This window comes from Triticum aestivum, chromosome 5B (assembly GCF_018294505.1).
Source record: "Triticum aestivum cultivar Chinese Spring chromosome 5B, IWGSC CS RefSeq v2.1, whole genome shotgun sequence".
NCBI classification, from domain to species: Eukaryota; Viridiplantae; Streptophyta; class Magnoliopsida; order Poales; family Poaceae; genus Triticum; species Triticum aestivum.
The window spans coordinates 155,168,151-155,193,007 of record NC_057807.1 but is presented as its reverse complement, the minus strand read 5'-3'; the positions used below and the strand labels follow the sequence as shown (position 1 = coordinate 155,193,007).

The following is a 24,857-nucleotide window of genomic DNA, read 5'->3' as shown; positions in this document are numbered from 1 at the left end:
GCCAAAGATGAGACGGGATGTTGAGCATTTTATTGCTCGCTGCACTACATGTCAAAAAGCTAAGTCACGACTCAATCCTCATGGTTTATATATGCCTTTGCCTGTACCTAGTGTTCCTTGGGAGGATATATCTATGGACTTTGTTTTAGATTTACCTAGAACAAAGAAGGGGAGGGATAGCATATTTGTTGTCGTGGATAGATTCTCGAAAATGGCACACTTTATACCATGTCATAAAAGCGATGATGCTGTTAATGTTGCTGATTTGTTCTTTTGTGAAATTATTCGCTTGCATGGTGTCCCAAATACTATTGTTTCAGATCGTGATACTAAATTTCTTAGCCATTTTTGGAGATGTTTATGGGCTAAGTTAGGGACTAAACTGCTTTTTAGTACTACTTGTCACCCCCAAACTGATGGACAAACTGAAGTAGTCAATAGAACATTGTCTACTATGCTTAGGGCTGTTTTGAAGAATAATAAGAAAATGTGGGAGGAATGCTTGCCTCATATTGAATTTGCTTATAATCGTTCATTGCATTCTACTACTAAGATGTGCCCTTTTGAAGTTGTGTATGGTTTCCTACCTCGTGCACCTATTGATTTGTTGCCTCTTCCATCTTCGGAGAAGGTTAATTTTGATGCTAAACAACGTGTTGAATTGATTTTAAAAATGCATGAGTTAACTAAGGAAAACATTGAGCGTATGAATGCTAAATATAAACTTGCTGGAGATAAGGGTAGAAAACATGTTGTATTTGCAACTGGAGATCTTGTTTGGTTACATTTGCGTAAAGATAGATTTGCTGATTTGCGCAAATCAAAGCTAATGCCACGTGCTGATGGTCCCTTTAAGGTGCTAGAGAAAATAAATGATAATGCATACAAATTTGAGCTGCCTGCAGATTTTGGGGTTAGTCCCACTTTTAACATTGCAGATTTGAAGCCTTATTTGGGTGAGGAAGATGAACTTCCGTCGAGGACGACTTCATTTCAAGAAGGGGAGGATGATGAGGACATCAATACCATTGTTACACCCACAGCCCCTGCTGCTATACATATTGGACCAATTACTAGAGCTCGCGCACGCCAACTAAATTACCAGGTACTTTCGTTTCTTGGTAATGATTCTAATGTTCATGAGAATATGATGCTGCCTAAATTGGATACATTTGTTTTGCTTACAAATGAAGGGCCTAGCTTGGAGAAGGATGAACATTGGAGCAAGAGCAAGCATGGAGATGATGGCATGCGCAAGGGGAACAAGAACGGAGTTACAAGTGATGATTTCAGGACTTTGAAGCCACCATAATGGGTGCATGAAGCCTTGGACGAAATATACAAGATGCCACTTCATAAATTTCGTCTAGAGGCTATTCTAGGTGCTGCGTCACCTTATTATTGGGCTAGGCCCATGTAATTTCGAAATACATAAGTATAGGTTATTTTTAGAGTCCGTATGTGCGGGGAAACAAGAGATAGGGTTGATTTCGGACCCCTCCACCAAGGGTCACGAAATTCCCCCCTCTTCCTCCATATATACAGCCCTTAGGGCACCGTTTAGACTTTGGGTTTTGTTTAGATTAAAGTTTGCCATAGCTGCAACTTCACGTACTTCGTTTGTGTTCAACGACCAGACAAAGGCGTCACAGAACCCCACCTTGATCAATAAAGCTTTCATCTTATATTCGCAATATCCAGATTGCAATCTCATTTTCTTGCTTGTTCTTCGTTTGCTCGCAGGAAACAGACCCTCGTGGTCAAGTTGATCGTGCTCCGGCGTGGTTAATAACCTCTCGGAGTTGGTTTAGCGATTGCTAAGGCGCGACGTCCTCACACGTTCGTAGTCGGATCGTCAAAGTTGACTTCCACCAAAGCGAAATTCATCATCTCATCGAAAGACGGGACACCTTTGCCTCTATCATCTCCTAGCACGGGTTGCCACTCATGGAGGCCCGGGAGATGAGCTCTCTAAAGAAGCACGAGGGCTAAAGCACCATCGGTAGTGAAGACCACCGGAGGTCTGAAGACCCACTCCTGCAACCTCTGCCATGCTCAAGGGCTATTGACGGTGTGGCGCACCAGGGTGGCTCACTGAAGGGATCCCGGCAGCAGGCCTACTGGAGAGCCCACAAGGCCCAGCGAGAAGAGGTAGCCCCAAGGAAAGGATAACCACCATGCGGCCAACTTTACTTCCAAGTTGATACGACGGCAACCCTAGATTGATTTCGCCTTTATGTAAAACCCTAGCCTCCTTGAGTATATGAGGGGAGGCTAGGGAGCCCTCATTTCCATCTACTCCCGTAGAAACAACTCTCGGTAGTCATCCCTCATCACACGAGTTATCCCTCCATCATGAATAACAAACATGAGCAGGGTGGAGGGTATTACTCTCTGAAGGCCCAAACATGGATAAACCCTTTGTGCGACCTCCGCTTTGAGACTTTCAGCTACGCTAGGACCCCTACGGAGGGATCTGACAGTTTTCTGCACCTTCAGGTGAAATCTTGTCAGATTATGGAGGATCTGGTAATGAAGAAACAACATCCTTGAAGGGGGGCAAGAAGACAAGTGTAAAGAAGAAGATTCACCTTTATATATATGAAGTAGATATTGCATGTGTCTCTTGAAAATGAAGCTCTTGACATGATGATGTCCATAGGATGCTCTGCATCAGTTATGCTTGATATTGGAATAAACGCAGAAATTCAGGAATCATCTTGGTTGGAAGGGCTAAGGCCTGAAAACATTGCACCACAAAATTGAGCTATACCGCAAGAAAAAGTGCCACTGCGGATAAGTCTTTGAGAGATTATGACTGGGTTGAGAAGACTGCCGCTCAAAGAGGTCTAACACTTGAGCACATTAATCAGTTCACCATCCTATGGGAGAAGTTTGCCAATGTCATGACCCAACTAGGCATCCAAGATACCATCATGTGGAACTACACTGCTTCATCGACCTACAAGGTCCAATTGGTCACCACGATTTGAAAGGTTTAGGCACCTTCCAAATGTATGTTCTACGCTTGGTCGCTTGGTTAGTCATCCATAATAAAATTTGGACGGCGGATAGGCTCCAACGGAGAGGGTGACCAAACTGCGACTGATGCCCCCTTTGCATCCAAGTGCAAGAAACGACAGCTCACCTACTCTTCCAGTGTCGGTTTTTAGTTCGAATTTGGAACGGTATGATTTTTTTTAATGCACAACCAAGGAAAGTTATGTATGATCTCTTGGCTAGGTCTTCAAGTTAGTACGATACTTTGGCATCACACTGAAATGGTGAAATCTTTGTGGGAAGAGGTCCTCCTGAACAATGCACAATGCACGACCAAGAAAAGTTATCTTGCTCCCTCAGGAAAAAAAAAACTATCTTGCGTTGCTTGGCTTTGTTGGATGAGCAATTTTGAAGGAAAGGAATGTGCACCTCTTCCAAAACAAAGCAGCGCGGTGGCGGTCATTGTTAGAGCAAATCCTGTAAAACCTCGCGGGCCCTTATAATTTTGGACGTGTTACAAGATCTGCTATTTTTTCGGCCCGAGCAGATCCGGTTAAAGAAGGCCTGGGCCCTAAAAAATGTACAAGCGGTCTGTATATTCCCGACTCCACCGCTATATTTGCCGAATTCCCGGCGATTTAGGGTTCCTATCTGGCATTTCCCACGCCCGCCTCCAACGCAATCCCCCCTACTCCGGCGACCGATCCACGCGTGCACGCACCCGTTCGGAGCAAATCAATGGCCGATGGAGGTTGCTGGCGTGGGGGCGCGGGGCCCATGGCGGGTCACCACCGCACAAGCGTGCCCAACACGACGCTAAGGCCGACAACTCCAGCTGGCCCGCCGTCGAGTCGTGGCGCTCAAAGCAGGCCAAAGAGTGCAACGCCCTCCCCGTAGTGGCGTCCGGAGAGCGTGGAGCAACTTCCACGAGGTCGGGGACACGCTTTGGCCCACCACCAAGGGGCTCCGCGGGGACGCTTTGGCCCACCACCAAGGGGCTCCGCGGGGCGGAGATTGAGCTCGCCGCCACGGACAATGCCATGTCGGCTGGTGAAGACAGTACCACCGAGCGGCTCGTGGCGACGAAGGTGGTGTACGAGCTCACGTACGTTCTCTACCGATCGGCGGCCGAGTTCTACCTCAACATAAAGCCCTAAACTAGTTTAGATTAGATTTTATCTACTATGTGTTTAAGTTTGTATGTTTGAATGTATGAACTCCGGTGATGAACTATCGTGGCACGAACTTTAAATTTCAAATATGCAGTATAGTTGTGTTCACAAAAAAACTATGCAGTATGGTTTAGCAGATCTATTCTGCCATGCCTTCCACGGTACCGCAAATTCGTTTTACAGGATCCCTTGAACAAAATTTGCTGTACAACATTTTACATGATCTGCTAGAGTTGCTCTTGCGCGGGGGCTAAGCACTTGAGTATCTTGTGCTACTTTTGCGGTTGTTTTCTTGCAAATTCCTCTTATTAATCAATAAAAATGGAAGTCTTTTGCCTTGTTTCAAAATAAAAAGAAAATAAAATAAAATCAGACATAGATTTAGGAAATCTGTACAATTAGGAACCCCACATTAGCGGCGGGTACAGTAGCTTGACCAGGTACGACTCCCAACTGCTGAACGTTTACATCATGAAATGGCTGTCTGCTCTTCCGTCTATCTGTTCACTTATTACTCATCTAAGTCGGTGTCAACCTGTTGGTGGCCTTTGCCAGTCGGCAGCAATCTTCTCCTTAGCAAGAACTGGACCAGTGATACGGCCACGACCAGAGCTATTTCCACATGGTCTGATGTGCTGATCTTGACACAGAGCCGGCCTAGATTTCTGCTGTTTACGTTTGCGCTGACCGATAATTTTGACCCACGGCCCACTCGTAAGACAGACTGAAGATTCGCCCCGAATACAGTCTCTTTCTCGAACGACAGAGCAGTGGCCGCCATGCTGGTGCTCCCTTCTCTCACAGGGTAGTCTTTCCCCCTTACTGTTACTTCCAGGCCACCTCCATCTGCCACTTGTCCACCACCAACCATCCTCCCGGCATTGGCTACCAAGTGGACTCGTTTCCCAATGGTGATGGAGTCTTCTAATTTGGCCCCAGAAAAATACTTTGACCCGAATTTAGTAACAGAAATACCTCCTCCGGTGGTGTTCCAAGGCAGATTTTGGAACCGGGCATCCCCATGAACAGTAAAAACCAAATCCTTACTAGCTGTTTGCATATCCATGCCCCCCATCAATGAGTAGCGCCTTTGATCACTATAGCTTACTGAACAATCCGACTGGATATACATGTCTTCTTTGTCCTTCCTCATCTGTCCAGCAATAGATGTTGATATGTTCTTTTTTAAGTCATGACATGATTGAAAATTGATACCATCGAACCCAATATCATGGTCCCATCCTTGGGGATCCAAAACTGGTCTAAACAACTGATCATTAGTTATAATGTGACGGTAGCGGTGTGCTGGATAATCAGAGTCAAAACTTAATGGGATTTCCATATCTGATATGTGCACAACTGGGGATGTGGTCTCTTCATAATCATCAGCAACTGCAGATGATGCTTCGCTGTTTTGAGCTTCAGCAAGCTTTTGACTCCGGATTCCCTCCTTCCACTGCTGTTTGAGGTATGAAGTCTCACGGTAGTCCAGTTCATCAAGATATGCAGTTCTCTGTTCTTTGGTCAACTTTTCATATTCAGATCTTTTTAGAACACGGAAAGGTGGTAGCTGATCATATTCATCCTCCTCATCTGATAGCTCAGTCATCTCATTGTCAACACCCTCAGAACTCAATGACGCAGAAGGTTTAAGGAGTGACGAAAGAAGATGAGGGAGTGAAGGCAGCCTGGCATTTGCTTGTGACAGCAGAAAACTATTTTCGAACTTTAGTAAGGAATTTGCTTCTGCTAACAACTTGGTCGCCCCACACAGCAAAAGAAGTTCTGATACCCATACCTGCCCATTTGGCAAAACTCTTTCACCCCTGGTGTTCCGTCTGCACATTGGATGATTGTCAACCAGAACAATAGGGTTCTCCAGCTGTGTGTTAGAAGCTGCTAGCTGGATATGACGCTCCACGACATTCTTACAGTAACGGGTGTACGCGTCATATTCCAAAGGATGACCATCTGGTCCTTCAGGAGGAGATGAGGAACAGTGAGTCATTACAAGGACAGTGTTGAACCATATCGAAGAACCCAAGGTATCAGTTATAAGCTTCAGCAGAGGGTAGTCACTGCATCTGCTATTAATATGGTCAAGCCGCTCAAAGTACAGGACGATATCAGGCGGGTTTCTTTTAATGAAACGCTTGACAGCATGCAAAATCTTCCTGTTCCTCCGTTGGCTATGGTAATGAGGTACCAGACCAGGTGTGTCGATAACTGTAACTCTTACTCCTTTGATATTTCCATGAACCCTCTTTATCCTACTAGTACCAGGAACAAGTGCATTAGTAGCAACCTTTGTTTCATCAAACATGGAGTTTATTGTGGCGCTCTTTCCCACACCAGTCTTTCCCAGAAGAAGAATTCGCAAGGGGAGGTCCAAATCAGGTCCACCGGGTGCTTCTTGTTCTGCTGCTATAACTCTGGCTTTGTTGATAGCAAGGTTAGTTCTCTTCGCATCTGATTCACCAGCCTTGATCAAGTTGGCAAGCTGCAGTCTGTACAGTACCTGTGCAACTACATTGGTACTGGGAGGCACTCCAGTCCTGTGTACCAGCCGCAAAAACTTAATTTGAAGTGCCTCAACTTGCTTTAGTGGATCTGACTTGTTGTGATCATGATCTGGCTGAAGAAGACCAGAGGAAACAGCATCCTGTGGGTTGGATGTGACGACCTCTAGTGCACGGCTATCATTGGAAGGAAATCTGTTGGCGGATACGGTTTCTACAAACTCACTTTGTGTTGTACCTGAAACAAGAAATCCACCAATTTACCTTAACATTTAACAGGAGGATGGCTTTATAACAAATTGTTGTCAGGAAATGTCTCCATGTGACGGAATAAAAAATAAAACAACAATTAGCAATAGGACCTTAAGCTATGCAAATGAAATCAAGATAGACCGCACACTAAAGGGATATCACAACTGCAATAACAGCAAGTGAACATCGCCAAGTCCTATAACTTTACATCAGGAACATAGGGCTCCCACTCCGCTCCGCTCTTAGCGCTCCCGCTCCGCTCTAAGCCCTCCACCGTGCGTCACTCCGACGCCAGCGTCCACCCTCCCGCCGCCCGCCACTCCGGCGACGGTGGCCACCCCTCTCTCGCTCTCCCCCGACTAGGCCATGGCTGAGAGCCCGCTCTCCATCACCTCCTCTTTCCTGCACAGGGAGCACCCCGTTGTCTCTGGTCTGGGACTTTCCTCGGCCTCGGAGAAGTCGGCTGCGGCTGCTGCGCAGGAGGCGGCGCAGGCGCCGGCGCCGGAGGTGGAGTCCTGCCGGCGGCTAATTCCCTGGAAGGAAGCCCCCCCACCGAGGAAGACCCTGCGGAAGCACAGGCGCGGCATTGGGCAGCCAAAGGTGGCGCCGCGCCCTCCCTCCCCGGTCTGCAAAGAGATCTCGCCGGAGATGCGCGACAAATGCTTCCGGTGCCCGGAGAAGGGGCACTTCCGGCGGGACTGTACCAATGACGTCGTCTGCATTCGTTGTGGGTTGTCGGGTCACAAGGGCGCGTGCAGCCCCTCTTCTGAAGACGAGCTCAGGCGGGAGGCGGCGGCCAAGGTGGCTTGCCGCTCAGTTTCTGCTGGGGGCCGGGACGTTGCAAAGGCCTCGGACTCGGCGGCGGCTCGGCACAGGCCGGTCGTGGCCCGGCAACCTCCTCCACCCCCTCCGCCGCCTCCCTTGGCGGCGAGGCCAATCTGGCCGTTGCTGTCAGCCCCCAGGCTGCAAATTCGGGATGATCTGGAGATGGAGCCCTCGGAGCTCTGTGTCGTCAACCGCTCAGCCGCCATGGCTGACCTGGAGCGGCGCCTTCAGCATGCCATGGTCGCATATGTGGGCGGCGCCAGGCGAGATGTGTCACCGCGGTTCGTGCTCGACGCGCTGGAGACGGAGATGGGCATCTCTGCAGAGTGGGTCTCGGTCCACCCCTGCAGGCCAGAGGATTTCTTGGTGGTATTCGCGAGGCAAGATCACCGTAACAGGCTAGGGCAGAGCCCGACTGTGGAGCATCATGGAGTCCGGCTATTCTTCCGCCAATGGAACAGACAATCGCAGGCAGTTCATGCGGTGATGAGGTACAAGGTTCAACTTGAGATTGAAGGTATTCCTCCGCACGCTTGGGACCGCAGCGTCGTGGAGGACTTGCTGGGCTCTGCTTGCATCATCAACTTGGTGGCACCGGAGACGAGTTCACGCTCCAACCTTTCATCTTTCCAGCTGTCGGCTTGGGCAGCGGACCCGAAATCTATTCCGACTCGTCGGTGGCTTGCAGTGCCGGAGCCTGCAGAGCACGTTTTCAAGCCGCAGATGCTGCAATACAAGATTCTCATTCACCTGGATTCAGTGACAGACTACTCCGGCGCTGGCGAGCCCTTCTTCCTTGGTGGCTCTTCGGACAATGGACAAAGTGGCTTGCCGGACGATGATGAGATGGAGAGAGGCCGTGGGATCACCACCAGGCACTGGCAGCGGCAGTTTGGGGGTGAGGGACACCCGCAGTGGCGGCGTTCAGGAGCATGGGCAGGGCCGTGGTGGCGAACGGCAGTTCGCCGGCGGCGAGGGGCAGCCAGGGACGCCCCAGGACTGGAGGCTCCCACCAATGAATGCCGACAAAGCAAAAAGCATTGAGAGGCCCACGCAGAGTTCAGGATAGGCTGACGGTTCGACAGTCTGCTTTTGACCATATCGCCACGACAACCAGTCCACGCGCGGCAACTGGAAGTTTGAATCGCCCAAGCGCCAACTCGACGGCTCAGCAGGTGGAGCGCGCACCCGCCATGCAAGACTTGCGAGAGGGACGACAGGCTGGGGGGCCCCTTGCTGGATCCGAGCCATCATTGGTGGGGATTCGCGAGACCAGGACAGCTGCGGCAGGGCTAGATATGGATGAGGACATGACTTCGAGGCCAGCCACGGAGGGGACGCAACTGTTGGTGGTGGATCCCGCCCCGCAACCCACTGCGGATCTTTTCTGTGCAGTTCAGGCTTCGGCTGTGGTGGGGCAAGAGGAGGTGCCCAAGGGCCGCAGGGAAGGGCCGTCAAGTCGGCCCGCAGAGGATCCAGCCTTGGTTTCTATTTCGGCGGTGGAGACGGACAAGAGGGGCCCATCGGCGGCGTATGATACTGTGGATTCTCGAGTGGAGGCTGCCATCATGGAACCCAAATACCCACTGTCGATCCCGAGGGAGATCACGATGGAGACCAACGCAGCTTCCAAAGATGGGGACAGCAAGGGACACGTGCCGGCCCAGAGTTCGCCGCTGCTGGTGGAGGTTAATCCAGATGCTGATCGCGACATGCAAATCGTCCAAGCTGCATGCAACCCAGGTATGACCCCCCAAGAAGCAGCTGCATATGAGAAGATGAAGTGGTTTTGCTCCAACCTGGTCAAGAAGCTAGCCCCACCGCTCCTCAAAGAAGTTCAGACGACCACGCTCAGGCCAGAGATGAAGCCCTATACCCCTTGCCGCATGACTAGAGCTACCAAACGTGCGCCATCGACACAAAAAGGAAAGGCCTCCCCGGCTGAAAACGTCTTAATGCGGGCGCTAGGATTGGCCCCGGAAAACTTGGAAGTGGACCATGCAACCATAGAGGAGCTCAACGTGCTATTTGATTCACCGTTGAGAGAGCAGCACGTGAGGATCATCGCAGCCCTCTTCGGCAAGGAGATGCCAGCGAGGAGGGACCTCTTGGAGCAGTCGTCGGGGATCGAGGCGCATTGAGTGCTTGGTTGGAGGCGGGAGATCGATATGCTTTATGGATCTCAACCGCAAGTGTTGTGCTGGAACATTCGAGGCCTGAACAATCCAGCAAAGAAGGCGGTGCGGGAATTTGTGACATCGATGCGTGTGAACATGGTGTGCTTACAAGAAACCAAATTAGATGTAATTGACCGTTTCTGTGTTATACAATGTTTGGGGCCGTCGTTTGATGCCTTTGCGTATTTGCCTGCGTTGGAAACTAGAGAGGGGGTACTCCTTGCTTGGGACACCACGGTCATGGAGATAGATAGCATACAGCTGGACACCAATTTTCTCACAGGGATGGTACACAGGAAGGACGGGGCCAAATGGTGGATCTCGGTTGTTTATGGCCCTCAAGGAGATGAGCTCAAAACAAATTTCCTAGAGGAACTGAGAGTTACAAGGGCAGGCTGTTTTGGACCGTGGATGGTTCTTGGGGACTTTTAACATGATCCTTCGAGCTTCGAAAAAGAATAACACTAATCTGAACAGAGCGATGCTGCGCAAGTTCAAGGACTTTGTGGACGACCATGAACTCAAAGAGTTATAAATGCATGGTAGCAACTTCACCTGAACGAACGAGCGAGACGAACCGGTTATGACCGAAATTGATAGAATTCTGGTTTCGTGGATTGGGAGCTGCACTTCGCTGACTGTTTGCTCCAGGCTCTATCGACGAACGTGTCGGATCACGCGCCACTTCTACCCTCCACCTCTGCGACGTTCTCCCCCCAAAAGAGGTTTAGATTCGAGCTTTTTTGGACTAAGCTTGATGGCTCTTGGACGTGGTGGGACGCTTGGGTTTGCGATGGGAACATCACAGATCCCTTCAAACGGCTGGATGAACTGTTGCGGAGCACGGCATGTGCACTCCAAGCATGGGGTCAAAGGAAGGTGGGCAACATCAAGATACAGATGACAGTGGCCAACTACGTTATCCTTCGGCTTGATAGAGCTCAGGAGCATCAAGGGTTGACTATCGAGGAGGTCTAGCTTAGGAGGACGCTGAAGTTGGCCCTGCTGGGCCTAGCCTCGCTCCAGCGTACTATAGAAAGGCAGCGGTCACGGTTAAGATGGATTAAAGAGGGTGACGCGAACACCAAGTTGTTTCAACTTGTGGCGAACGGAAGGCGCTCAAAAAACTTTATCCCGCGTATAAGCTTTGGAAATGACATTATCACCGATCAAGCTCGTAAGGAAGAGGTGTTCACCGAGGCTTACAAGCAACTACTGGGCAAGGCTAACTCGAGGGAGGCCACCCTGGACCCTGGATTTCCTTGGTGTTCAAGCATGTGACCTCCACGAACTGGAGGAAATATTCACGAAGGATGAGGTGTGGAACACGATAAAGGAAATGTCGTCGGACCGAGCGCCAGGACTAGGTGGGTTCATTGGCGCCTTCTATCAGCGTGCTTGGCCGATCATTAAGCAAGATCTCATGGCGGTTATGCTGAAGCTGTACATCGGAGATGGTCATGGCTTTGGGAAGCTCAATCGTGCACACATCGTGCTGATTCCTAAGAAGCCGGACGCGGTGGAAGTGGGAGACTTCCGACCGATTAGTTTGACACGCAGTGCGGCCAAAGTCTTTGCTAAGATGCTTGCTAACAAAGCGAGGAAACAGATGAAAGAAGTGGTTGTGACTAACCAGACCGCTTTCATCAAGACTAGGAGCTTACATGACAATTTCTTGCTAGTCAGACAAGTCGCACGGAAGATACACAATCGCAGGGAAGTTGGGCTCTTCCTTAAGCTCGACATATCGCAAGCGTTCGACTCATTATCATGGCCGTTTCTATTTGAGGTTTTGCAGGCTAAAGGATTTGGAAGAAAATGGATTGAATGGATCTCCATCCTACTGAAAACGGCAACTACGCGTGTGTTGGTAAATGGAGTGCCAGGGGAAGCGTTTGCGCATGCGTGTGGGATGGGGCAGGGCAACCCTATATTGCCACTTCTTTTCGTAATCACCATGGACGTGCTAACTTTGATGATCACAAAGGCGACGAACGAGAACGTGGTCAGCTCATTCCATGGCATTAAGGTTGTGCAGAGGATATCTATTTACGCTGATGATGTTGCTCTCTTCATCAGGCCTTCGGTGGCTGGGCCTACATTTGTTCGCTGGGCACTGCAAGCTTTCGGGGAAGCGTTAGGTCTCCGAGTTAACTACAGCAAATCTTCGGCTATTCTGATCCGTGGAAACGATCTGGACAAGGATAGGGTGGCCAACATGCTTCAGTGCGATATGACGGATTTTCCATGTAAGTACCTTGGCCTACAGTTGGCGATCAAGCAGCTTACAAGGAATGACTGGCAGTCGATGCTTGATCGCGCGAAGAAAGTGGTCCCGGCATGGCAGAGAGGCCTGATCACGAGGCCAGGAGGGGGCTCATTCTTGTGAAATCGATCATGTCGGCGAGGCCTATACACCATTTCCTGGTGATGGATGCGCCACTATGGGTGTATGAGGACCTTAACAAGTGGATGAGAGCCTTCTTTTGGACGGCCAAAGATAAGGCAAATGGAGGGCAATGTTTGGTGGCCTGGAACAACATATGCAAGCCGGTGGGCTATGGTGGCCTGGGGGTCAAGAATTTGCAAATCCAAGCCCTCGCTCTGCGGGTTAGGTGGGAATGGTTAAGAAGAGTAGACCCAGAGGGACCCTGGCAAGGAATCCTCCTGTTTGTGGACAAGGAGGCGAGACAGGTGTTTGACAGCTTGGTAAAGATCAAGGTCGGGAATGGCACGAGGGTCCTGTTTTGGCGTGACAGATGGATTCATGGCTTTGCGGCCTCCAATATTGCCCCGTTGGTGGTCAGCGCGGTGGAAAAGCGTACAAGGAACAGACGGACCATCCAACAGGCCCTCGCAGGAGCGACATGGCTGTTGGACGTGCAGGGAGAGTTGTCCTTCACAGCCCACATTCAACTACTGCACTTGCAACGAGCGATCACCACAGTCCAGCGAGATCCGATCGTCGATGATGATTTCACTTGGCCTTGTCACGTGTCGGGGTCCTACACTGCTCGGTCGGTCTATGATAGACTATGCCTAGGCTTACAGAGAGTACCCTTTGCCACTTGCATCTGGCGCAATTGGGCCCCTCTAAGTGTAAGATCCATACTTGGCTGACAGTGCAACATAGAATCTGGACTTCCGATCGCCGAGCTAGGCATGAGCTACAGGATGCACCTTCTGCATGCTATACTTGCCTTCAGGACGAGGATAACGCAGAGCACATTCACATACAATGTAGCTACGCGAGAGAAATATGGCATCGTTGCTTAACGGACCTCAACATTACCGTGCAACGACCCGACAGGGATGATACTTTTCTGGAGTGGTGGCTTCGGGCCAGGGAGAGTTTTCACGGCGCAGACAATAGAGGTTTCGACACTTTAGCCACGGCAATGGCTTGGGCACTTTGGGAGCAAAGGAATGCTAGAGTGTTCAATCGTGCAGATCAAGTCAAGACGGTGGCACAACTGCACAGGCACATCTTCAACGAGATCAAGGAATGGAAAGAAGCTGGTATGGGTGTTGTTGGTGTACTCCACAGATTTGTGAGAGAGTAGCCTTAGTCTCTAGGTGTTGGTGTAGGTTGTATCCTTGTGGGGATGTTCTTATCCTGCACAAGTTCTTGTAAATGTCTTTCTGCCTTCTATAAAAGTAAGGTATGCCTTTGGCATACTCTCGAAAAAAAACATCAGGAACATATATTAGGACAGAGAAACTGGAACTAACCAACGATGAATCAACGTTGCATTCAAGCAGTAACAAGAAATAGGCCTAATTCCATTAAATCATTGTAAACAAGGCTAAAAATCACTAGCAATTCGATACGACCGGACAGGAACCCTTAGCTAGCACGCTGAATATATATGCGGTAAACCAAGCAAGGAGAGTACCTTCCCCATCGCCCTGGGAGGCGCCGGCGCCGGACCCGGAGATGGCGAACGGCCTCGCCGACAGCAGCGACGACCCGAGCCGGTATGAGATCCAGTCCCTGAAGTTCATCATCATCCTTCACCTGCACAGAGGTGGCAGCAACCAAATCAGCGATGTTTTCTCCGCCAACTCGCAACAGAAAAGCCCAATCGGATTGACCAAGGAAAAAGTTCGCAATGGGACGCTTGGAGGGATTCGGTCGACGGTACCTGGTGGGTCGGCGCCCACGGCCGGAGGCTTTCGCGTTCTCGAGATGAGGCGATAGATGTCGTTGCTGGAGATGTGCTTTCTTTTTCTTAATATATAATTTGTATTTTTTTGGGGTTTCTGTTCTCGTGTGGCAGCCGAAAGAGAGGACGGAGAGGAGAGTGGCTCGGCCGTCCAACCGGACAGGGTCCTCAGGGGCGAACGCCCAACCGCAACGCAGCACGAAGAAGAAAGGGAGGTCCGTGTGCGGTTTTTGTCTGACCGTGGTAGATGCGCCCAACGCGGTCGACTCATCTTAAAAAGTGTCTGACTTTCTCTAGCTTTGACATTTTGTCGAACACAGCACGGACGGCCGCCGCCAGCGTTGACGACGAGCATAGGCACAACAACTTCTCCACCAATCGGGCCGGAGAGAGCTTCTGGTGGCCAGCGACGTGCGCAAGGAGGACCGGCGTCGCCTCACTCCGCCGTGGAGGTGCACGAGAGAGCAACAAGAGGGCGTCGCACGCACCCGCCGCGCCCACCCCGCCCGCGCCAGCGCGCCCTTGCCGCCCGAGAACACCACCGGCGCGCCGTGGCCAGGTGAGCATGACCTCGGTGTCCCCGAGCCCCTCTGATGTAGGGTGGAACCCTAGATGCCCGATCTTTCACGATTGGAGGGGATCCTACCAAGAACACAAAGAACACGAGTGGGGAAACGAGGGAAGCACAAGAAAAAACACTCAACCAACAAGAATATGGTCACACATATGTTAGATCCTCAAAACACAAAGAGATACATGATCCGAATCCAACAAGGGACGATACATAGGGTAACCGGTTCTTCTCCGTGAGGAGGTCTTGAGTTCTTCCCGTTAAGGCTCTTGAATCCAAGTGGAATCTTCTTCGAAGAGGCACGGTCTCTCTTGGAGGAGCAGACCCGGATGGATGAGCGAGGCTCTATCTCACATATGAGCTATCACAACGCTAACCCTAGAAAGAGGGCGGAGGAGGAGTATATATAGTCTAGGGGGCGAAGGGGTACATGGGCTCGGCCCTTTACAATGTGTGCAGACAGGGGTGGCCGGACGCCCGGGTGTCGGGCCGGATGTCCATCTTCATGTGCATCCTCGGGAGGGTTCTCTTGGTACCTAATCATGCACAACATTCCGGACTTAGGTAGTAGCCATGTCTCGAGAGGATCGAATGAGATATCACTAAGGAAAGAAGTCACCTCGGTCTCGAGAGCTCTAGCTCGTGCTCGTGTCATGGGTCCTCTTGGCGCTTGGTGAGATGATGGTAGGTCCATGGGGATGACCGTAGGATGCTCCGCATCATCTCCCCTCCCTTGGGAAAGATTCGACCTCGGATCGAAATCCTCATCATCATGGTACGGGGAGAGATCGTTGACGTTGAAGATGTCGCTCACGGAGTACTTGTCGCGTGGAATGTCGATCTTGTAGGCGTTGTTGTTGTAGCGTTCAAGCACCTTGAAGGGTCCATCGGCTCGTGGTAGAAGTTTGGGCTTGCGTTCGTTGCGGAAGCGCTCCTTACGAAGGTGTGGCCACACAAGATCTCCGATGTTGAATATCATTGGTTACTTGTTGATGTTGAGCTTGGTCGCGAGTCGTTGTACTTGGCGCTCGATGGTGTGCCTTGTATCTTCATGCATCTTCTTGAGGTAGTTCATTCGGGCACTTGCCAGTGGTCGAATGTCTTGCGCGGTTGTAGGCGTACTCGGCGATGGGTAGACACTCCTCCCACTCCTTGGTGTTCCTCTTGATCATCACGTGTAGTAGAGTGGAGAGTGTACGGTTCGTCACCTCCGTTTGGTCGTCGGTTTGGGGATGGTATGCCGAAGAGAACAAGAGCTTGATTCCGAGCTTGGCGCATAGAGTCTTCCAAAAGTAACTCAACAACTTGACATCGCGGCCCGAGACAATCGTCTTGGGCACTCCATGCAGGTGCAAGATTTCCCTACAAAAGATATTTGCAATATGTGAAGCATCGTCTATCTTGTTGCATGGGATAAAATGAGCCATTTTAGAGAATCGGTCCACAACAACAAACACAAAATCCTTTCCATTTTGAGTTCTAGGCAAACCAAGTACAAAATCCATGCTAATGTCTTCCCAAGGTTGATAAGGAATAGCAAGAGGCATGTAAAGACCATGGGATTGAGCTTTTGACTTAGCTTTACGACATGTAGAGCATCAGTTGGTGGAGTGTGAGACATTGCGGAACATCTTGGGCCAAAAGTAGTTCTTGGAGAGCATGGCGAATGTCTTGTCGCGTCCAAAGTGTCCCATGAATCTGCCTCCATGAGCCTCTTGCAAAAGGAGCAAACAAAGAGAAGACTCGGGAATCCAAAGTTTGTTAGCTCTCATAATATAATCATGCTTGATGTAATATTGTTCCCAAGATGTATGCATCAAACACTTTGCATAAGGAATAGCAAAACTAGGATCATGTACATACAAGTCTTTTATGTGCTCAAAACCAATGACATTCAATTCAAGATTAGTGACAAGCGTGCATATGCGGGAAAGGGCATCTGCCACTACATTTTCCTTACCCTTGATGTACTTGATGATATAAGGAAATAACTCAATGAATTCACTCCATTTAGCGTGACGCTTGTCAACTTAGTTTGTCCTTTTAAGTACTTAAGTGTTTCATGATCGGTATGAATGATAAATTCATGAGGGCGAAGATAATGTTCACATTCACGCAAAACTCGCAGTAAAGCATATAGCTCTTTGTCATAGATGGGTAATTGAGTTGCGCTCCGGAAAGTTTCTCACTAAAGTATGCTATGGGGCGCTTCTCTTGCGTTAACACACCTCCTATGCCATTACCACCATCATCACAATAAATCTCAAAAGGTTTGTCAAAGTTGGGTAATGCAAGCACGGGAGCATGAGTAAGCAAATTCTTAAGCTCATTAAATGCGGTATCTTGAGATGGTCGCCAAACAAAAGGCGCATTTTTCTTACTCAAAGAATGTAAAGGTGAAGCAATGGTGCTAAAATCCTTCACAAAGCGACGATAGAAACCGGCTAAACCAAGAAAACTACGCACTTGTTGCAAGTTGGTTGGTTGGGGCCAGGTTTTAATAGCATTGATTTTAAATTCATCTACATGAACACCCTTAGAAGACACAACAAAACCCAAGAAAACAAGCTTATTAACACCAAAAAGGCATTTATCCATGTTAGCATAAAGGCGCTCTTTCCTAAGGGTTTGCAACACGGTTCTAAGATGGGTGACATGATCCTTGAGGGATTTGCTAAAGACAAGAATATCATCAAAATAGACCACAACAAATACACCAATATAGGGACGAAGAACAAAATGCATGACTCACATGAAAGTATCGGGTGCTTCGGATAAACCCATTAGCATAACAAGCCATTCATATAAGCCAAATTTGGTCTTAAATGCGGTTTTCCATTCATCACCTTCTTGGATGCGTATTTGATATTAGCCACTCTTAAGATCAATTTTAGAGAAAATGGCGGCTCCGCTAAGCTCATAAAGCATATCACTACTAGAAAAAGGGCTATAGATGGGATTGACACTAATGGCGCACCAGACAAGCGGTGCGCCATTAGTATATACTAATGGCGCACCACCTTCTGATACGCCATTAGAGTTGAAACTACTAATGGCGCACCTGGCCCAAGGTGCGCCATTAGTATCAATTTTTTTTGAACTAGTGCGCCTGTCCAAACATACTAATGGCGCATCCAGACACAGTGCGCCATTACTAGTTGTAACTAGTAATGGCGCACCTGTCGGAAAGTGCGCCACTAATGTTGTTTTTTTATTATATTTTTTATTCCTTTTTTTGCAAAACTACTAATGGCGCACTGTTCCACCGTGCGCCATTACTAGTTTTAACTAGTAATGACGCACTAGTACGAGATGCGCCATTGCTATCTACACGTATGGCGCACGCCTACCAGTGCACCATTGCTATCACCCCTTATCCCCTCCCTCTAGTCACGTTCTCTCCCCTCCCCCTTCCTCCTGACACACCCACCCACCTCCCTCGACTTCGATCTAGATCGGGAAGCCCCGGCCGCCCGTCTATTCCTCTCCCTCCCGACCACGGCGAGCCCCCTTCCCCCTCACTCACACCAGATCCAGGGCATGGAGCCGTGGTGAGCTCCTTCCCCAACCCTCCTCATCGGATCCAGAGGAGAGCTGGTGACCACGTCCTCTGGCGAGGGCGTTGCTCCGGGGTGTGGAGGCCGCCGAGCTGCAGGAGGAGGAGCTCCCCGCCATCCCAAGGCCCCAGATCCAGCCGCCACCCCAAGGCCCCAGACCCAGCCGCCACGGCCATAGCCGGGCTTCCAGATCCTCGTCTAGCTTCCCGATTATGCGGTCCTTCGACGGGCCGCTGGAGGCTGACCTCCACAGCACGCAAGAATTGGAGCAGGTTCGAACCGATGTGCCGCTCTGATTCGATTATTGCCACAGGTTGGCCACTCCGAGGCTATGATTCTGTTTCTTACAAGTATCATCGCAGCTTGAACTTCTGGCCCTTGCGGCAGCGCCCCGAGGCGGCGCTGCTGAAGTAGGCCCGCCCGGGCTTGGTGAGGTTGAAGACGGAGTTGCCGTCCTCCAGCTTGAGCAGCGGGTCGGACACGTCGCAGGCGGCGAAGGCCTTGGCGGTGAGCTGCACGGCACTGTCCTGGCTGGGTGGGTAGAGGAAGAAGAGGGCGTCACCGAGCTTGACGGGGACGGACTTGGCCCACCGCACATACACGTCCGGCTTGCTGGACGGCGGCACCCCCCACGCGTCCAGCCCGCCCACCTTGTACTGAGCGGCGGCGCACCCGTCCATGGAGGTCATGGAGATGCACAGAAGCAGCGCCAGAGCCGCTAGGGTCGCCATTCCCACCGGCGCCGCCAAGTTGAGCGCTCCGTATCGTTATCTCCTGCGCGCATCCGTCCACTTCTTCGTTTCCCAGGTGAGCTAAGTAACACCTGCTCCCTCCCTGCCGTTTCTCGCGTGCTCTCATTTAGCTAGGAGTCACCTACATCATGCCATCTGAATCTTGGGTTCTGAACTTCTGATCCAAGTTTCCCTGAGCAACATGAACGGCATATAACATCTGAATCTTGGGCTGTCAGGTTGTATAATTCTGGCGTTCTTCACCTCCCGCTTACAACCAAGTAAATTTTGACAACAAATTCACTTCTGCACTAGTAGAGTATACTGGATAGGGATGAATAAAGTCACTGCAGTCTTGAGCTTATTATAACTTGTCAGTTCAGACTTCAGACAGAACCCGGGTCTAGCTTTAGCCTGAAACTTGGTGAAATACCAACAACTTCACAATCATATGTGTCACCAACCAAGTTTACCAGCTACCAAACCTCTATGGTGAGCTGAAAAAAAAACACTCCACAGAACTCGTATATTCTGGTCTTCTTTACCTTCCTATTTCAACCAAGTACTAGATGAGCCGATTGAAGCCTTGCTCGTTGATCAAAATCGCAGCTTTTGGCCCAGCTGGGTCTGTACAAGAGCAAGGAGGAGGCCGCCAGGCAAGAAGAGGTGCTGGGGAAGCTTGACAAGGTGGCTGTTTCCTCCTACCATATGCAAGTTGGCGTTACCTTTCGGTAATTTATCGTCTGGTGAACAATATGCATGTTTGAAATGCAGATTGTGAAAGAGTGGGTTAAGGAGTTGGCTATTCAGAGAGGCCAAGTCAACGCAAATGTCGTGCTTTTCACCTTCGGGTCATACCATCTAGGGGTAATGTACATGCTTTGCGTTGCTTATTTTGGAATCAGCGTTGTTCTAGAGAATAGGTAACATATTTGAGCATGTATTTGTTTAGCTGCACTAAAAGAGGCTTCCGGTTAGTAACTTAATATTACCAAACAGAGTATTAGTGTTTTTTAGAGATAAATACACCAGGATATGGAAATGCCACACACCCTTAATTTGATTCTTAACAACTGTTGAATTGTATGCCAACTGGCTCAACTGCATTTGGCTGAACTATTCCTGTTTTCCGTCTATGTTGCTTCTTGTGTTCTAGTACTTTTTTCGGATAGTCTGTTTTCAGTTCTCGCAGTGATAGATATAGAGCACCGCGTTGATTGGTGAACATCATAGACTCTGGAATCAGTCCTGCTTTAAAGGGTATTTTACCTATCACAACATATGTTTGTTTAGCTGCATTAAAGAACAGGCTTCGACTTAGTAAGTAACCCTTTTTTTTTGCTGATACTTGTTTGAGATTGCTTGCTGGTGAGTTAGTAACTTAGTATAACCACAATACCACAAAGAGTATGTGCTCCTTAGAAGAAGAAAAAAGGACACCATCGTATGGGAATGCTAAACACATCGTATGACCACTTCTAAAGCATATGAGCTCAAATGCATTAGCTAAATTATTCCTTTTTTTCTATGTTGTTGCATAGAATTGGGTGTTCTCCTTTTTCTTATACTTGAGCATGTTTATGTTTGCCCTACTCATGAATTGTTAGTTCTTTCAATTCTAGCCCTCCTATCTTTAATTCCTGGCTGCTAGACTACCTGCAGGACAACAAGTTCATCTGCGGCAGCTATCACTGTGTGCAGTCCATCTGCAACGCGCTCCGCAGCGTCTTCGCCGGTCACAACGAGATCCTCAACGTCTGCAAGTAAGTCGTCGGCCATCTGTTTCCTGATGAATTTTCTTTCTAGCTCAATGTGATCGGATCTGACTAGTACGTTCAGATTTGCTCTTGTTTTCTTCTCAAATAGTACTAGTAGTCTATATTCCAGCTGTGCGACCACTTGAACCGATGAGAATTCTTTAAGCCTACCTATAGCCACTTGAACATATGTCTATCTCAGATCTGCTCATCTAAAAAATCCAAGTGAAGTAGTATACTGGTAGTATAGTATAATAATATTATCAAAAGGTAAACGCCCTGATTACTTAGCTCTGTGAGATAAATACTCGTCGAAAGTGGGCTCCTATCAAAATTCATTTCCATTATAATCTTACTCATACAATATTCACACCATGTAATTCTGGAAATATATGCTCATATCTAGTTCTGCATAAAAAATGACAGTATTGACATGTTATAAATAGTTTGTTTGTGTTTCTGTTTATTTTGTTCCATTTTGCAGGGATAAAGTGAAGAAAAAGAAGAAAAGATTAGAAGATTAGTTTTAGGATTTTCTTTTATTTCCTTGAAATTTTCCTTTTATTGGAAATTGTAAAGACATTGTAATATTCTTACTATAATAAAAATTATGATTTTATTTCATTTTTTGTTTTTAAATTATTTTTCCTTATAGGTTGTTTTCTGTAAATTTAGTTTTTTTTTGTTTTCCAAATACATTACTAGTGGCGCATTAAGCCCTTATTAGTGGCGCACCTTCCTTTATTACTAGTGGCGCACCTGTAAGGTTATTAGTGGCGCACCTGGAGGGAATACTAGTGGAGCACTGAATGGTATACTAATGGCGCACCACATGGTGCGCCATTAGTATCTGGTATACTAATGGCGCATCAGTGGTGTGCCATTAGTAAAATATACTAATGGCGTGGCACTAATGGCGCACCACTAATGCGCCATTAATGGCCAAATTAGGTGCGCCATTAGTAGGCCTTTTCCTAGTAGTGTATCATCTAAGCGTGGAATATGGTAACGATATCTAACGGTGATAGCATTGATGGGACGGCAATCGGAAACCATGCGATAAGTACCGTCTTTCTTTGGAACAAGTATTACCAAAATGGCACAAGGGCTTAAGCTTTCATGTACTTGACCGTTGTCGATGAGTTGTTGTACTTGCTGTTGGATCTCCTTAGTTTCATCGGGGTTGACGCGGTAGGGAGATCTGTTAGGTAGAGGTGCTCTGGGGATGAGGTCGATTCGGTGCTCAATGCCTCGTAGTGAAGGTAGAACCGGAGGTAGCTCATCGAGGAAAACATCTTGGAATTCCTGCAAAAGAGAAGACAACACTAAAGTTAGATCATGAGAGGTGTTAGTTTTTGGTGCCTCATCCTTGCACACAAGTACATAGTACATAACACTTGATGGGTTCTCACACACTTCTCTCATCTCACTTTTGGTGGCAAATAGGACTAAGTTCTTCTTGTCGCTCATCGTGGAGGCACTCGATTTTGGCTTGTGGCGCTCACTCTCGTTTGGGTGGGTCACTCTCTCACTCTTTTCTCCAGGATGGGTGGCCTGCTTGTCGGCGATCACTTGACTTGGAGACATGGGTCGCAACACATACTCCTTTCCTTTCAGCTTGAAGCTATAATGATTGGTACGCCCGTTGTGGATGACGCCACGGTCAAATTGCCATGGTCGACCAAAAAGGAGGTGGCAAATAGACATCCAAACGACATCACACTCCAAAGTGTCTTCATATGCTCCAATTTTGAGGAGACTTTGACCGTATGCTCAACTTGTATAGTGCCGGAATCGCTTAGCCATTGGACCTTGTAGGGGTGCGGGTGCTTCATCTTGACCAATTGGAGCTTGGAGCATAGTTCTTCACTTGCCAAGTTGTGACAACTCCCTCCATCAATGATGGCCTTGATGGACCTTCCATTGATGCCGACCTTGATGTGGAAGATGTGACATCTTTGGTCTTCGTCTTGTTGATGTTGAAGAGTCAAGACTTTGGAGACAATGAGAGCGGGGCTCGAATCCTCATCACAAAAGACTTGATCATCTTCATCTTCGTTCACGCGTTGATTCATGGCCACTTGCTCAAGGGCTTCCATTCCCTCTTCACTCATGGAGTCATAGGTTCCATCGTCGTTGAGGATCATGGTGCGCTTGTTGGTACACTCAAAGGACTTGTGGCCTCGGCCGTCGCAAGTGGAACACTTGATGGAACTTGTCTTGACGGTCTCATCGGTTGGAGTAGATGATGAAGCGCGCGGCTTGAAGTTGCTTGTAGTAGGAGGACGACTTGAGGTTACTGAAGTTTTCTTGTAACTCGACTTGTCGCTGTTGCTTGTAGATGGCTTGGTTGAGGTAGAAGTTGTTGGAGTCGTTGAAGCTTGGTTGTTGGAGAAGCCATGGCTCTTGGACTAGTACTTGGCGTACTTGAAGTCATCTTGCACTTTACGTTCCGCTTTGGTAGCTTGATGCACGAGCTCAATGAGGTTGGAGTAGGGTTGGAAGTCGGCAATCTTCTTGATGGGATGATTGAGGCCATTCAAGTAACGGACCATAGTTTGCTCATCATCTTCCATGACATTGGCTCTTATCATGGCAATCTCCATTTCCTTGTAGTATTCTTCAACGCTCTTTGTTCTTTGCTTGAGGAGTTGGAGTTTCTTGAAGAGATCGCGGTTGTAGTAGGTTGGCACAAAGCGTGCACACATGACATCTTTCATTTCCTCCCATGTGGTGATTGGGGGTTCACCTCTTGCTTCTCGGCATTCAAGGACTTGTTCCCACCATATGAGCACATAGTCTTGGAACTCAAGGGATGCCATACAAATCTTCTTCTCTTCCTCATAGTTGTGAAAACAAAAGATTTTCTTGACCTTCAATGCCCATGATAGGTACTCTTCGGGATCATTGCTTCTATGGAACTTGGGCATGGTGAACTTGAGCTTGCCATAGTATTGCTCCTCATTGTGTTGGGTTCGAGGGTGATGATGATGCCCTTGAAGTAGAGGATTATCAACCTCATGTTGCTCTTGGCATGGAGGATTTCCATTTTCGTCTTGTTCTTGATGAACTTGAGGTTGTGGAGGAGCTTGTCGAGCTTGTGGAGGAGCTTGAGGAACTTGACGATTCACTCTTGCTTGGTAGTTTCGCTCTTGAATTTCTTCGCGAAGTGCTTCCTCTTGATTGCGCCTATCTCGGTTGTGGTTGGCAATGGCTCGACTTGATTCTCGAAGGGTACGTTGCGCCTCAAGAGCTTGTGCTTCACGTAGTCGTTGTTCTTGACGTTCAGCCTCAGCGTCTTGTTCATCTTGATGTTATCATGCTCGCTCTTCCTCTTGGAGACGTTGATGTTGCCTTTCTTGTGCTTGTGCAAGAGGGACTTGTTTTTGTCGATGATGATGTGCTTTCTCATTGAATTGCTCTTATGGATGATTGTTGTGTAGAGGATTGTAAGATGCTTGACGGTCTTGACGCGCGTCTCAACGTAGAGTGTTTGATGTTGGTGTACTTGAGCCGGAGAAGGTGTCATCGGTGTGTCGACTCGAACGGCTCTGTCTTGAGTAGGAAGAAGTGGAAGAATGGCCGTTCACCAACAAGGCACGAATCTCGTCCATTCTTGCATCGTTCTCTTGTTTGTGAGCGTCGAGCTTGTTGTCGAAGTAGTCTCTTGTTCGTTGCTCTGAGAGTCACAAGTCGGTGGCGAGATTGTCGATGCGGTCGCTCATTGCTTGTTGTTCTTGATGCAAAGCTCGTTGTGCACCAAAGAGGTGGCTCTTGGTGACATATGATGACATGTCGTCGTGTTGCTCGATGAAGAGTGGGTTGGTAGAAGAACTTGGCCTATCCATCATTCCAAGCAAATATGTGAGTGGGAGAAAGAGAAGAACTTATACCAAATGTACCTTGACCAATGTTGATGATGGATCAATGATCGCTCAAATGTGGAACAAGGAAATAGCACAATTGGTACCAATTCTTGTTGGTTCTCACACCTACACAAGTAAAAGCTTAATGGTGGAGCTCGGTTAGGATGGTGGCACAAAAATTGATGCAATTGTTAGTGAGCTTCAATAATGTTGGAAAAGATTCACAAATTTTCAAATGCAACAAGTAGACCAATAAAAAGATAT

The 24,857-nt window shown here is 48.6% G+C and overlaps 2 protein-coding genes and 1 long non-coding RNA gene across 3 annotated transcripts; 1 reads left to right on the top strand and 2 right to left on the bottom strand.

Moving 5' to 3' along the window:
• Positions 1-4,527: 4,527 nt before the first annotated feature.
• On the bottom strand, positions 4,528-14,313 carry LOC123110901 (translocase of chloroplast 90, chloroplastic). Its single transcript, XM_044531535.1, has 3 exons — positions 14,091-14,313; positions 13,842-13,963; positions 4,528-6,929 (listed from the first exon to the last, which is right to left on the bottom strand). Exons 2-3 carry the CDS (start codon positions 13,954-13,956, stop codon positions 4,684-4,686), a joined length of 2,361 nt encoding a protein of 786 aa, XP_044387470.1. The 5' UTR covers positions 13,957-13,963; positions 14,091-14,313; the 3' UTR covers positions 4,528-4,683.
• Positions 14,314-18,592: 4,279 nt separating this feature from the next.
• Positions 18,593-19,006, bottom strand: LOC123114709 (early nodulin-like protein 1; the record flags this gene model as incomplete). The annotated part of the gene is made up of 1 exon (XM_044536142.1): positions 18,593-19,006. A coding segment is annotated over one exon (414 nt), but the record flags the coding sequence as incomplete, so codon positions are not given.
• A 66-nt stretch (positions 19,007-19,072) lies between these two features.
• LOC123115876 (uncharacterized) lies at positions 19,073-20,674 on the top strand. Its single transcript, XR_006456789.1, has 3 exons — positions 19,073-19,657; positions 19,745-19,837; positions 20,633-20,674. It is a non-coding gene; the product is annotated as an uncharacterized lncRNA (long non-coding RNA).
• Positions 20,675-24,857: the final 4,183 nt, after the last annotated feature.

Excerpts from the sequence above, each read along its gene's own strand:
- LOC123110901 (XM_044531535.1), bottom strand. The coding sequence starts at position 13,956 with ATGATGATGAACTTCAGGGACTGGATCTCATACCGGCTCGGGTCGTCG. Across the intron at positions 6,930-13,841 it reads CTCCCAGGGCGATGGGGAAG|GTACAACACAAAGTGAGTTT; the intron begins GTACTCTCCTTG and ends TTCTTGTTTCAG.